Source organism: Zonotrichia leucophrys, chromosome 11 (assembly GCF_028769735.1).
Source record: "Zonotrichia leucophrys gambelii isolate GWCS_2022_RI chromosome 11, RI_Zleu_2.0, whole genome shotgun sequence".
In the NCBI taxonomy this organism is placed as follows: domain Eukaryota; kingdom Metazoa; phylum Chordata; class Aves; order Passeriformes; family Passerellidae; genus Zonotrichia; species Zonotrichia leucophrys.
This window is the reverse complement of record NC_088181.1, coordinates 4,151,873-4,166,501: the sequence shown is the minus strand read 5'-3', so window position 1 is coordinate 4,166,501 and position 14,629 is coordinate 4,151,873. Positions and strand designations below refer to the sequence as shown.

Below are 14,629 nucleotides of genomic sequence, written 5' to 3'. Positions count from 1 at the left end.
AGGGAAAATGATAAATCAAATTATTTCTTCCTTTATTTGACTTTGACACTAGTTGAATTGACAGCTATGATGGCAGCTGGAATTCATGTAACTTTAGGGATAACTGTAATTTATTAAATCTGAGAGAGTATCTGGTAATAAAATTCTCAGATAGCTTTTCAATGTACTCTTTTGTTGACTGTGAAGTTTAATCCAAGACACAATTTTATTAATTCAATTTTATTCACTGGTCACAACTTTCTGTGGAAACTGTCAGTTATGGGTCTGATCCATGCTCCAAAAAGGTTTGGAATCCAGCACTGCCTTGATCCCAATCTCATCTGCTGGTTCCAGTGGTGCCAGCTCGAGGTTGGCAGCGTTACCTCCGTGGTGCCAGAGGAAGGTGGGACATCCACCTGTGACAACCAGCCAGCAGCAAATGGCCCAAAGGAGCAGAGCTTATATCTGAAATACAGATTGTGTGAAGCAATTGACACAAGTTTTCGTTGTCATTTGCTTCATGTGCTGTATTTGTTTAAACGTGGAGCAATTCCACCCATTTCAGCAGCAAACGTGGATAACAACACAACCAGGATCATCAAATAATCACTATTGAGCTGTTTGTGTTTTCTCTTCATTTTTTTTTTTTCCCATTGTTCCTTAGTTATTAAAAGAGGCACAAACTTCAGAAGCCTGATGTTCTTCCCTTGGTTTATCTGTGTAAACAAATTTAAGGTTATTTATAAATGATCCTGACTGACAGAATATACTTTCCCTCAGGTCAGTTCTTTTGTGGAAGATACCAAAGCCTGTCTTTCTTTAAAGTATAAAAGCCTGTGTTTGATGTGAATAGAAACTGTTCTGGGAATGACTGTGCAGAGCAAGATTACATGGTGCAATTTTAATTACATTGTTCTCAGCAGTGCAACTTGTCTAATCTTAGTGTGAGAGTCAAAATTCAAACCAAGGTTATTTGGTTCTGTAACAGTTAGTCCAGCACTGATATTGTTTGAATAAGTTTAACAAGTTTAAGATCTAGCACAGTTCTGAGAAGTGGCTTTCCTCATTCTCAGAAATGTTGTACTTTAGCAGGTTGATTTTTGTGTGGCTTATAGAATTATCTCTGTGTTAGAATTGGATGGCTGCTTGAGTAAAACAAAAGCTTAACTACCAACTCAGTTTGCAAAAGTAAATGCAGTTTAGATTCTGAAGGCCTCTGAAAAGTTGTTAGTAAACTGTGTCCAAGGGCTCAATTTTATTAACCTGATTTTTAGACTGAGGGCTGAAAAGGAGTGCAGGTCAGTTGTTTGCACATTTATCAGATCAGTCTGGAGAAATCAACTTTCTACATGAGAGGTTGAGGGAACTCTCGTGAGAGAACTTGGTAGAACCACCAAGAGGAATTGTTATTCCTCTGTCAGGCTCATTGATGGAGAAGATGAGAAACCAAAAGATTTCCCCTGGAACTGGGAGGGCCTTTGATTTACTTTTTCATTGGGAAAGCTGAACAATCTACGGAATAAATGGTTTGAGCAGATTTTCAGGCATGGCATTACTCATTCAGCAGCTGGGAAAATAGGCCAGCAACCTACAGTATCCATTTTGAAAGGAAAATATTGCACAGTGGATTTATTACTCACTCTCATTTCCTTTTATGTATTGTAAATGATGCGTCACCCTCTATTTCTGAAACAAACTCCTACCCCTGAGTGCTGTTTGGATATTATTTCACAGGGCACAAGTTGAAGGCTTTATTCCTGGGGACGTCTTCTAAGGAAATATTATTATAATTTTATAATTACTATCACTCCAGAAGAAGGGCAGCTCTTTGTAGATGCCCATGTATTTGGGGTTTTTAACATTTCCTAGATGTACTGACTGATGCTTTGGGTTCTGTTGGAGTGTTGAGGTGAGGAAGCAGTGAGCTGAGTTGCAGATTAGTTGTCATCCTGCACAGAAGGTGAAACCAAGACCCAAGACTGAGGAGGTGGAGGCAATATTGCCTTGCACAGCAACTGTGGGTAATGTGCAAAAAAGCACTTTGCAGTGATGCCTTATTTAATGAAAAGCTCCTGCCCTTTGACTTCTTGTCTCCAAGTTACTGCCACGGCAGGAGAGATATCTCAAGCAATATTTTTCTTCCATCTCTGATAAAAGCAAGTGTATAAGGCTGTGAGTAGCTGCCATGGACTTGGTATAGAACAAAAGATATTTTTTACAATAGTAATTTCTTCTTCCAGCCTCAAATCACCAGATTATTTGAACTTGCCACTGTAGGAGCAGACAAAGTTTCCATTCCTTCAGTGAGGCTCCATATTTCACTTCTATAATTTACCTTTCCTACTAATGGCCCAACCTCAGGCAAATGGAAATGTGTGTGTAACCCAGTGCATCTTCTGTTCATCCAAGAGAATATCATAGTTTTTCTTAATTAACACTCATAGAAAATTAGTTGAGTGCTGGCAGAACCTTGTGCATTTAAAAAATAAAAAAAAAAATTGAAAAAGTTTTGACAGATCACATTAAGAAGTGACAGATCACTGTAATTATAACATACTGACCTTGAAGATAAACAGTTTTAATTGTCAACTTGAGGGAAAATATCCCCATGACCTTTGACTAATTGTCTAATTAATGAAAAATCTTTGCTAAATAAATTTGTGGCTTTGGAGGCATTTGAAACATATACTGGTGTCAATAAGGTACTTTCTGGGCTGGTTTTACTGTAGGTGTTTCCTGTGAGTGATTGCTTGTTGGTACTTTTTGACATCTGCTAGCAGCCTTTTTTTTATACAGTTAAAACTCCTGGGACACTGTTTTTTGGGGTTTTTTCCTGAATTCAATCTCCACTGATTAGTTTTCAATAAATTACAAATATCAAGAAATTTGGATTTGTTAGCACTTAGGGTGACTGAACAAAGAATAGATGTGCTGAAGACAAGGAAATTCATGGTCAGTAGAACACTGCCGCTCCAAGCTTTATTCAGGCAGCATTCAGAGGAAATAATCCATTATATCCCACTGGGAATTCTTGTACAAACTCAGAGTTCTGTCCCTTCTCCCTCCTCTATAGACACGATTAATTTCATATTGACAAACTTCTCACAGCGATCTGCAGAGCCATGAGCATATTGAATGCATCTGAGTGTCTTTGATTCTGTCTGCTTGTGTCTCAGGCCCAGCCAGTGAAGACATTGTAGGAATCTAAAGTTAATTTCATCTCATGTTCTCCTGGGGATCTTAGCACAATGTTGTGTAAATCTGCTGAAATGGAAAATTATTGATCATTTGCATTGCAATGGGAAACCCTTTCACAGACCAACAAAGTTTAAAAGTATCTTTTCTACATATCACTGCTGGCTCTGGGGTTATTTGGGCTGCTCAGAATCGATGCAGCATTAACAGGGAAATGTCACTTTCCTCCCTAGATGTGACAGCTCCTTTGAGACTGGAGCTCCACAAATGTGGTGTCAGTTCATGTCCCCTGCATTTACAGAGAGAAAACAACTCTGGTTAAACTGAACTCTGTGTTGTGCTCAGAAGATCAATGACTGTGATATAACTTCTGAAGGTTTTATTTTTTTTTTCTTCAGACACACTCCCTGACATAATATTTTTGTTGAACAGTAATTTTTCTCTAGGGTTTAGAACAGCAGCTACAGTATTTTCGTGCCTTATAATGCAGCCACTGACCCAGGAGATCAGTCAATAACACCTCTGTGTTGTAATGAATAAGTCAAGATAACTTCCAACTGAGAACAACTCATTACAGCTCCTTCCACCTGATTAAATTTTTGCCCTAAATAAGACAATGGGCAGCAAAATGATGTGTGAAGATATCATGTAATGTGAGCTGATGAAGTCTGCTGGAGGAGGAGGAGGGAATGCCTTCAGTTTTGATTGTAGTGGTTGTGTTTTGCTGTAATTTCAAGCAGTCACAGACAGCTGATGGAGCCCTGTTGGCAGAATAAATTTGTTAAGAGCACGAGATGCTGCTCAGGGATCTTCCTTTCTAGCAGAAAGGAAAGAGGGAGCGTGGTGGGAAAAGCCAAGTAGCAGTGGCATGGAAAAAGTCAGGAATCCTTGAGTTTGGTGCTGATGGAGCTGTCTTGCTCACTTGTGCTCTGGGCTGGAAAACCAAACAGCAACCCCAGTGCTGCAGGGCAAGGACACTTTGCTCCAGGCCTGGGGTGATACAATTTGTGAGGCCTCTGGTTTTAGGGTTGATCACTTCTAGTTCAGGATACCAGATGTGATACTCAGATCAAGCCAAGTGGTGCTGCGATGTGCCAGGGGCAGATAGGCAGAGCTCAGTGAGATGAGGAAGGGGACAGAGCTCAGTGAGATGAGGAAGGAGGCAGAGCTCAGTGAGATGTGGAAGGAGGCAGAGCTCAGTGAGATGAGGAAGGAGGCAGAGCTGAGTGAGATGAGGAAGGAGGCAGAGCTGAGCGAGATGAGGAAGGGGACAGAGCTCAGCGAGATGAGGAAGGAGGCAGAGCTCAGTGAGATGAGGAAGGAGGCAGAGCTCAGTGAGACGAGGAAGGAGGCAGAGCTCAGTGAGATGAGGAAGGAGGCAGAGCTCAGTGAGATGAGGAAGGAGGCAGAGCTCAGTGAGATGAGGAAGGAGGCAGAGCTCAGTGAGATGAGGAAGGAGGCAGAGCTGAGTGAGATGAAGGAGGCAGAGCTCAGTGAGATGTGGAAGGAGGCAGAGCTGAGTGAGATGAGGAAGGGGACAGAGCTCAGTGAGATGTGAAGATGCCAGAGCCCAGTGTTGGGCAGGGCAGAAGGTGAGGAGAGGGGCAGAGCAGGGCATGGTTGAGCTGGGGTTTGGTGTGGATGGAGTCCCTGGCTCTGGAATCACACATCAAACCCATCACCCAAGAGGGAACCTTCAGTCAGGTATCACTTATTGCTCAGTGATCTGTGCTGCAGAATCTCAGGTTTTAGCAATTTCCCAGCTCTGCTATGACTGTAGGTGGTAGAGGATATGCAGGAGAGAGATCAGTGTGGCTCTTTTGTAGAACATCACACCTTCCTTGGCTGCAGCTGGCTCCTGGGTGAAATCTCTTGTCTTCCACCATCTAAGGGAGCTTTTCTCCTCTCTGTGATACGTGCAATGAATTCTGACAGCACAGGGAAAGCTGTGCCTATTAATAGGCACCATCTCTCCAGTGGAAAGGGTGTTCTCCAAAGGGCAGCAATGAACACCCTGTGCCCTGTGGATGAACTGCTGGCCTAATTTTTGTGTCATAACAGGGCTCTGCACAAATCTAATCATCACACATAAGCCACACAGGGATGTTTGCCAGTTTAGCTAATCAGTTTGTTTTTTCAGACTTGAAAAGTGTGCTCAGGGATGCAGTTTGTTGCTTAGTACTTGTTCTTCCAAAGAATCCAAATATAAATGTGTATTTGTCTTAAGCAATTCTTGTTATGTTGTGACGAACGTTTCACTGTTGTTCGTGTTCCCTCAATTTCTGACTCTCTGGATACTAAATAAGTCATCACTGTAATTTACTTCAGGGGCACATAAAGAAATTATATAAATGCAAGAAAATCATAAACATGCAGTGCAAGATAATAACCCACTGTTGCTTGTTGGATTTGTTAAAAAAAATAATTCTGTAGCAATTCTACTGCAGAGTTAGGGTAGCATTAAGCTGTATAAAAACCTTGAGAAAGGGTTTTCATAAAATTCATTTTGTTCATTTTATTAAATGTTCAATAAGTTTTTTTGTGTAAATACTTCAGTCACGCTAGAAGGTTTCTAATCTGTGAAATCATTATTTCTGCAGGACTTTTAGATATAAAATAATGATAATATCATAACTTCAGGAACAACCTGTCTGATTTAACTGTTGACAGTGTCTTGTCTGGATATTATTCTGCTCTCAAATTTTCATGGGGCAACACTTTTTCCTTCTGCTGCTCAGGTGTTTTTGCAGCAAACCAGCAGAAACACACAGGCTGTGGGCTCACTGCCAGAACTCGTGCTCAAGAGATGGTTTGAAGGCACCTCAAAGGCAGGGAAAGAAGCTGGTTCTCCTAGTGGACCTTTTTGTTGGCTTGAAAGGCAGGATTTGTTTGGTTTCCCAGCTCCTGTGCTGGTAACTGTGGTGGCAGCTTCCTCTCTTGTTCTGGGATGGATTCAGGTAGTCCAGATGTGCTGTTCCAGGTGGATTTATGATATCCAGTGTGGGCAGGATAGCTCAACTTGGCGTTTGTGCAGCTGGAGGTGCTCAGAGCTGTCCCAGAGCTGGGAGCCCTTCCCTCCCCAGCCCCTCTCCCTTTCCTCCCTCACTCTCGCTGCTAACAAGAGCCCCTCCAGGTCACGGTGCTTTATGAATTTTTATACACAGCCACAGCACTCAGAAGCATTTCCATTTGCCTCAGCCATCACTTTCCTCCGTGGTTAATGAGGCTCAGCCTCTCTCACTTCCCTGTTTTGAGCAGAGCTGGGGGATCCCTGCTGGGCTGGCGAGTAAAGTTGCCTTTGTGCAGCTGTAATGTGCTTTTCTTGCACCTCCAGACCTCTCACAGATACACCTTCTGACTCGTGCCTTCAATAGGATCTAAAGTTATTTGCTAGAAAGGAGAAGGAAAAAAATTGCAGAGGATAATATTGCTTTGATGTTGTAATTCCCATGGATTTGAGCAAGGCTAGGTTATATTTCCAAAAAGCATCTTCATATTTATTGATAGAGCAATTAAGTCTGTATTTTCAATGTGAAATTTCCACATTCAGGAGTAATTTTGTTGCTTGTTATGGCGAGCTAACAGAAAATATATGAATACCTGTACACAGGGAGGTACAGAGTTAGTTTTGGTATGCTTATAGAGAAATTTGTGTATTTATTTATTCAGAATACCTCTGTGGAGATTTCACCAGAGAGAAAATTATGGATTCAGTATTTCTGTTCAAAACAAATTAAACTGCTAAGAATTAAACTCAGAAAAAAAATTACTTTGGAAGTGGAATATATCAGACCAACATATGCTTTTGAATGCAAACCTATTTCAGCTTGTTTTCTTTCACTTTAGTTTATAAGAAATGCAACTGCTAACCTTTCAGTGTTTTAAAATGGTATCCTTTAAAACATCTGTGGGTCATTATCATAAATATCACAGTGGTGTAGAAACCTCACATTTGTGTTATATCATAACAGGGAAAATGGAATGCACTGAGAGGAGGAATCCCAGGAACATGAGTTTCCTTGCTGAGATCTATCAAGGTTAATATTTCCACTTTAAACTTTTCCCATCATTGCAATAATGGACTTGGGATCCTGCACAAGTTTTTCCACCAGATCTTTTGGCGATAATAAGCTCAAAGTCAGTGATTAAATCCTTGGGATCCATGTAGGTATTGCTAATAATGAATATTGCTCAGTGGAAAGAGATATTCTGTACAATTGACACGTGAATTTTACAAAAAGGAGTAAAAGTCTAACACAGGAGGCTGAGAAATGAGCAGAGGGCGATGAATGACACTCATGTTTTTCACTGGGAGCTGCTTGGCAGTGTTTTCATTTTGCTTGCATGGAGTTTTGGAGCCTGCCTCATAGCATGTGGCACATTAGGCACAATAAAGATGTTCATTTGGCAGCTGGAGCACGACTAGGAACATCAAAAGAGTCATGGATGCATCAATAAACGAAGAACTCCACCCTCACATAAATATTAGATCACTGTTTTAATTGCCCATTGAATTCCTGTCAGTGAGACATTCACTCGTCATGCCTGGTGCAGCATTACCAACGTTTCAGTTTGGGGCTAGAGCTGGTCTGTTGCTATCATTCATTTTTGCACTTTTGTCACACCCTGAGCACCAAACAGGAATCATTTTGTTGCAAGTGCTGTACAGACACAGGGTGAACAGGTGGCCTTTGCTCTGAGGAGTAGAAAATCCAGTTAAAGTCCTCAAGCTCCAATGCAGAGTGTGCAGGAGAACATGGGAACTTCTGGGGGGTGTCTGCGGCCCCTCTCATCAGGCTGCCACTCACCCAACCTGTTATAATGCATGTGGGTAGTGGGAAAAATGTCAATTATCCATCTCAGGGCTTTCCTCACACCTCATTTCTGTGACAAATGCATGAACATCACAAACATCATCACACAGACCATATGTTAGCAGGGCTGCCAAGCAGCCAAGTGTTGGATATTCAGAGAGCACCTTTGCAGCTCAGGCTGACACCTTCCACAGCTGATATCCACAACTTCTGTCTCATTTCTTGTTGCACTGGTTGGTACTTGGCGGACAAAAGGAGTAATGAATTAATTGCACTTTTGAGTTTTTACATTTCTATACTGGTTTTATGTACAGAGCAAGAATTTTTCACCAGAGAATAAGAACTAAAAATCCAATTTGCCTTGTATTTAATGGGCATTTACAATGTACAGGTTTGGTTAAGAAGTAGATGTGATGCCATGGATGGGAAATCTGAGGAAGCTGATGCAGCTGAAACTCCTCAGAGCTCTCCTGAGTGCCTGGCAGGGAAGGTCAGTGTGGTCAGTGCCAGCCTCAGCTCCATGGGCTGTGTAGCTGCTCCTGGAACCTGCCAGAGGCAGCTCAAGTACTGTAAATTTGGGGTATTTGGCTCTTCCCCAGAAGCCATACGAGTTTAAGGAAGCAAAATTCCAGTGAGGAGCTTCCTGGGGATGTAATTCAATCTCAGGTGATGTTCCCCACTCAGCCCAGTCCTGCAGACAGCACCACCCTGATAAGGTCCACATTTGACTAGGGATTTTATCTAAGGCTCCAGATCTCCTCAACTCTCAACAATTGGTTTCAGTTTCCTCCCTGTTGGCCCTGAGGCCAAATAATCTCCAGTGTTCTCTATCCCTGTGATCGCTTCATCTCCTCCCACTTCTAATTGCTCTCCTACATATCAGTACTTCTCAGAGCCTTTTGAATTTCTTTCCTTCTCCTTGCTATTAACCTCACCAAATACTCTCATTTCTGTGGTAGGACTGGGAATTGAAAGCATCAGTGCTTTTGGATGAGATATGGTAAAAAAAACCCCAGTTTCCACTTTCAAACAACTCTGCCTCAGCCCTTTTTGGAAAAAGTTGCAGGGTTTTGTGAAGCAAGATGAATCGACAGCAAAGTATAAAAGGTTTAAAAGTGTCAAATTCTTACTTCCAAGGGAATATAGAATAGATTCAAGTGCTTCTCCTTATTCCATGTGCCAAACCTGCAGGTGGCCTTTGAATTTCCCCAGAGCATGCAGATGGCAGCGATGCAGGGATCCCAGGGCGTGGGAGCAGAGCACCCCCAGGCAGCTCCTCCCTGCCTTAGAAACAAAACCCTTTGTGTTTTAAAAAAGTTTGTCCTTTTCTTCAAAGGCACCTGGACTGTTTGGCTGGGTGATGCTACAGCTCTGAACCACGACATTGGATTTTAAGGGATTATTTTATTATAGTTGTCTTTGACTTTTAAGTTTTTTAGAACTTTTTATTCCTGATATAATTTCTCAGAGGCCAATGCTAAATTTTTCCAATTGTAAGCTATTAATAGGTGAACAGCAGCAGTTTTTGATTATGAAAAGACATATTTATTCAGACAATCACAGACTGGCTTGGGTTGGAAGTGACCCTAAGAGTCATGCAGTCCCAAACCCTCTGCAGTGGGAAGAGATGCCACCAATACAATAAGTTCCTAAACCTTGTTTCATTGGGTTTTTAAAAATTATGTAGTTGGGTTGTGTGGTTTTTTAGGGGATTAAAAAATAAGAGACTTGTAATTCACAAAGGCTGCAATCCAAGCAGTATCTATACAGTGGTTTGTACAGAGAATTTCAGCTTCCCACATTTGTTGTGACAGGAAAATATTGCATTTTTTGGTTGGTAGCTTTAGGAAATTGAAGTGAGTTTATTAAAACACCTGCCATAAACCCAACATCAACTGCTAAGGGTGGTTTTTCACCAGGCAGATTTTTCTCAGGGAGCAAAACCCTCTAAACCCTGCTGTGGGCACCAGACCCTTCCTGGGAGCAGTTCCCAGCCTGGGAGTGCGGGCACCAGCACGCTCTGAGCACTCTGAGATTGCTTTAAGCTGCTGCTGCTCCCAAATTCAGTGGTTTTCCCTCCTGGTTCTCCTTCAGTACAAGACTTTGCAGGCAGGATGTGCCACCTGACAGCCTGAGATAGGTTTGTCTGGAGACACTGCAGTGTTTGAGGGAAAAGAGGTTTTGTTTCTTTTTTTATTTATAATCCCTCTTGCTTTCAGCAAAATTCAATGCAACACCAAATGAGCTGATGAAATTCTGGTTTTCTGTCCCGCTGTGAATCCAAGGATAGTTCTCTTGCCCTACAGTAAGGTGGAGGAAATGGGAGCAGTTTTTAGTTAAAAACATGTAATTTAGCCGAAGCCTCATGCAGCAGCAGATCCTTCAGCTGCTGGGGGAGTTTTTCTGCCAGAGCCCATGGTGTCTGTCAGAGAGTTTGGGCTCTCCTCGGGAAGGAATTGTCTGGTGTGAATTCACAGGGTCAAGGCTTCATGGGGTGGTTTTAATTTTGTCTTGTTCTCAGCATCCACGTCTCTTCTAATTGGCAATTAAATTCATTTCCCCCAAGTCATTTCTGTTTGGCCAGTGATGGTAATTAGTGAGTGACCTCCCTGTCTTCATCTTTTCCATCCTTCTCCTCAGTTCTGCTGAGGTGGGGGAGTGACAGGGTGGCTGGGAGCAGCCCAAGGCCAGCCCTCCACTCTTGCTTCGGTAAATAGTGCCTCACATCTCCTTTTGTGCCTTATTCTGTTTGAGTGCTTGAGATTTTGGCGTTGTTTAATTGTTAATCCAACCCATCTCATCAACATTCATCATAAAATGAAGTTGTAAATTCTGGAATCGGTGATAGTTCTTTTTCCCTGTGGTGTTCTGCTTTGGGATTGGATCCCAGGGAATGCTCAGGAAGGAAGGATCTCCATGAGGTCCTCTGGCAGCCCTGTCTTCGTGTTGTTCTGCCTGGAGAGAAATAAGAATTTGATGAAGAGGATTTCTGTGTAACTTGCCAGGAGTGTTGAGTGGCCACCCACCATGAGACTATTCCTGTGCTTTAGGAGCAGTTATAGAAATTCCACAGTCGGGAAGAGTTTAGGGATTGGCCACAAAAGACTCTGGCATTGTTTCTCTTCCTTTAAAAAAAATGCCTCAGTACAAGAAGTGTATACAGTGAATTTAAACAATTATGTCAAGTGTTTTATTTTGCAGTAAAACTCCATTGTTGTTGATTTTATGTAGCTGGTATCACTGTCTGTAGTTTTTTCTGAAATTGTAATGCAGTTTTTAAAGATCCAGGGGAAGTGAAATGTAAAATAAAAATAGTGAGAGCATACAGGTAAATGAAAAGTCTGCAGCAGCAGTAACTCTAGGAGAAGGTAGGGAATACAAAACAGGCTGTCTGCAGAAAAACCTTTCACATGCAAATATATTGTTCAAAGATGTCAAAACCTGAAAAGTTCATTTAGCAATTGCAAGTTTGTGGTGAAGATCTCTTACTGAAATAGCTGGTAGTTAAATCACTAATATTTTATCCATTATTTTGCGCAAAATTACTCAGAGAAGAAATTTGAGACAAAATCTCAAATCTTTGTGCTTTAGGAATATTTTCCTCTTTATGCCAGCTTTCGTAAATATTTTAAACTTTCCATGTAAAGTGAAACAGGATTATTGAGAGCTGCTGTTCAATTAAAAGTTCTCACAATCCTTAGATACAGAGCAGCTCATGGGCTGTGTGACAATCCTGGCAGTAGGAAATGTTAGAGTTCAGTTTTTCAGTTTTATAAAATTTTTGCAGTAGCCTGGGGCTGAATATTCTGTAAACAACCAGTGCTGAGCCCAAAGATGTGTTGGATATCTGAAAGCACTTTGCCACAGAAGAGCCTTTGGAGGTCCTGGGCTGGGATGGGGAGCACAAGGAGGTCTGATCCCAAAAGGCTCATATCCAATTTGTTTTATTTATCTGCCACCCACTTAGACTGGTCAAAGCCTCTTCATCTTTCTTTCTTTCATTCATATATTTCTTTATGAAGAAGAATCAAAAAAAATATAGAATTTCTTTGGAAGTTTTTCTCCTTTGAGAGACATTTCTTCCCAAATCTGTAGACAACCTAATAACATAAAGATATCTGAAGCTTGTGTTCCAAAGTGGATACTTACAATGTGTTTTTTCCTTTTTTCTTTTTGCCCCCAGTGAAATTTGATGACTGCCAGGGGAACAACAAATTGAACTTTGAAGTTTCTAACCCAGACTTTAGAGTGGAACTCGATGGGAATTTGGTTGCACTCAAGAATGTATCAGAAGTTGGCAGAGCCTTGTTTGTGCACGCGCGGTCGGAGCACGCCGAGGATATGGCAGAAATCTTTATCCTTGAAGCAAATGAAAAACGTGGGGCATTAAAGGTAAGAGAAATACCAAAGATTAAAAAAAAAAAAGGGCCAAGGAGATGCTGCTGCTAAATATTTACATGTGTCACCTAGGATTGTAGGCAATTTTAATCTGTTAGCAGAGATCAAAATCAATCTTCAATGCAGATATTGCTGTAACATTTTAGCTCTTGGTTTAATTTGTGATGCAGATTTCCCGGGTTGAGGAAGATGTATTACATCTTCAGGTGGGGATGCTAAACATTCATAAAGACTTTATTCAAATGAAAGAGCCCAAGGATGAAAATTGACTGCTTCTTCCAATGTATGTTATGCCAGGTAATCACAGTTTGGCCACAACTAAAAATGGAAAATCATAGTTTAAATGTGTAATTTAGAATTTACAGAACCTTCACATTTTGCTCCAAGTCTAAGTGCATGGGAATGAATTCTGTGTAATTTAAATTTTCATATTGGTCTGCTTCTCTGACATTGTTAGGTGGTAAACTGCTTAAACATCTGCACACAAACAGTGTTCACATTTACACTCTGTCTCTATACCCTGCTGATTTTTGCTCTGCTCTGTCCACTGAATGCTTTGTGCTTTCTTTCCCTCTCCTGAATTTCAGTGTAAAACAAACCTCATCCTTAGGGGGATAAAGCACTTCATAAATTGAATTGAATTATTATAAATGGAATTATTTACTTCACACCCCTGCAAGTAAAAAAAAGGAGATGTGAGATAGCTTCACTTTTGTGTCCTGGCATTTAGGAGAGAGGCAGGCAAGGTTGTGGCTTACTAGGCAATTAAGCCTGGTACCTTTCCAGACCTATAATTTCACAGAAGTATAAAGAAACTTTGATAAAAATGACTGATCTGCTGTCTTGATTTGGTATTTAGACATTCAATTGCCAGCATTCTCCTTATATTCCTAACAATATATTAGTATAACTTAAGCCTTCCATTATGAAAACAAATTATCCTGAGGAGAAAGGTTGAACAACCTTCTGAAAGTCCAAGGCTGAGGAAAGGTTTTGCTCTGCACTTTAAGCAGCACACCATGTGAATATGGATTGCCAGCAGGAGAGAAAGAACCAGAATGTGTAACTGCAGAAAGCTGATCAGAACACTGAAATGGAATTTAATTTTATTTAAATATGCCGTTTCTTCACAAAATTAAATTTTAATGCAGTCATACTCGAGGGAGTCTCTTACGTGGAGGAGCTGTGAGTTTAGGACTACAGATCACCAAATTCAGAGTAGGAAAGCTACACTTGAGGAGCAAGCTGGGCACTTGGCTGTCCTGTGCCTCAGACTAGCAAGCCTTGCTCCTTCTGGTGCATTCACAAGAATGTTCAAATGATTTTATTTTGAAACCTTAGGAGCAGTTTCAAAACGGGAATGATCATTCTCTGGTTAGAAGTTACTAAAACCACTGAGGAGTTTGAGACGTCTCTGACAGGAGGCCTGGAGTTAAACTTCAAGGGATTGGTTTATGTGTGAAGATCTGACTCTCTGAGAATCACATTCTGAAGATTTATTCTGGTTTTCTTAGAGAAGCAGCCCTTCCAGATCTGTGAGGAGAGATATTCTATGGAAGTTACAATCTAGGGGAGATCTTGTCAGATATTCTATGGAAGCTACAATCTAGGGAAAATCTTGTCAGATATTCTGTGGAATATCTGAAATTCAGGGGAGATCTTGTCTCATGAGCAGGAGTTACAGGATGTGAATTTGCACAGATTATGACAAGCTCTGCCAGTGACCTTTTGTCTTTACGTTCTGTTTGGGTTCTGGGGTGTCTCCCCTCAGAATGTTCCAGCAATATTAATTGATGCCTAGTGTTGAAATCTCTCTCCAGACTACATTTGAAAGCCAGGGTTGCTTTGGCCCCACTCCTGGATTCTGTTCCAACCACTTTGTGTTGTTTCAGAGGGAGAAAACCAGACTAAATCAGGCAAATTCTGCCACTTTCCAGCCTTTCCTCACAGGTGACAATATCACAACATCATCTCAACCTGCATTCATCACCTCTTTCTGGCTTTTGATATTCATCCCATAAGCACCTGATTACCCATTTCAGGTGGGATTTAGTATCTGCAATGCCATTGTGAGTGACATGATGCCTTAATGTGTCCTGGGAAATCCATCTAGTGAGAATCACTCCTCCTTCAAGGGAATATAAAAATCTCTGGGGCTGTCCTGCTCTGGCCTCACCCTCTGTAGCTGTTAAACCAATATTTCTTCCCAAACTTTTTCATCTATTTTCCTATTTTAAACACCA

General features: G+C 41.3%; 1 protein-coding gene across 2 annotated transcripts in view; it reads left to right on the top strand.

Annotated features, from left to right (window-relative positions):
* The window catches only part of CDH13 (cadherin 13), a 447,425-nt gene that overhangs the window by 142,444 nt on the left and 290,352 nt on the right, over positions 1–14,629 (top strand). For both annotated transcript variants that reach the window (XM_064722933.1, XM_064722932.1), the window contains exon 3: positions 12,172–12,380. In XM_064722933.1, coding sequence (XP_064579003.1) covers positions 12,172–12,380 — 209 coding nt within the window. The remainder of the gene's footprint in view (positions 1–12,171; positions 12,381–14,629) is intronic.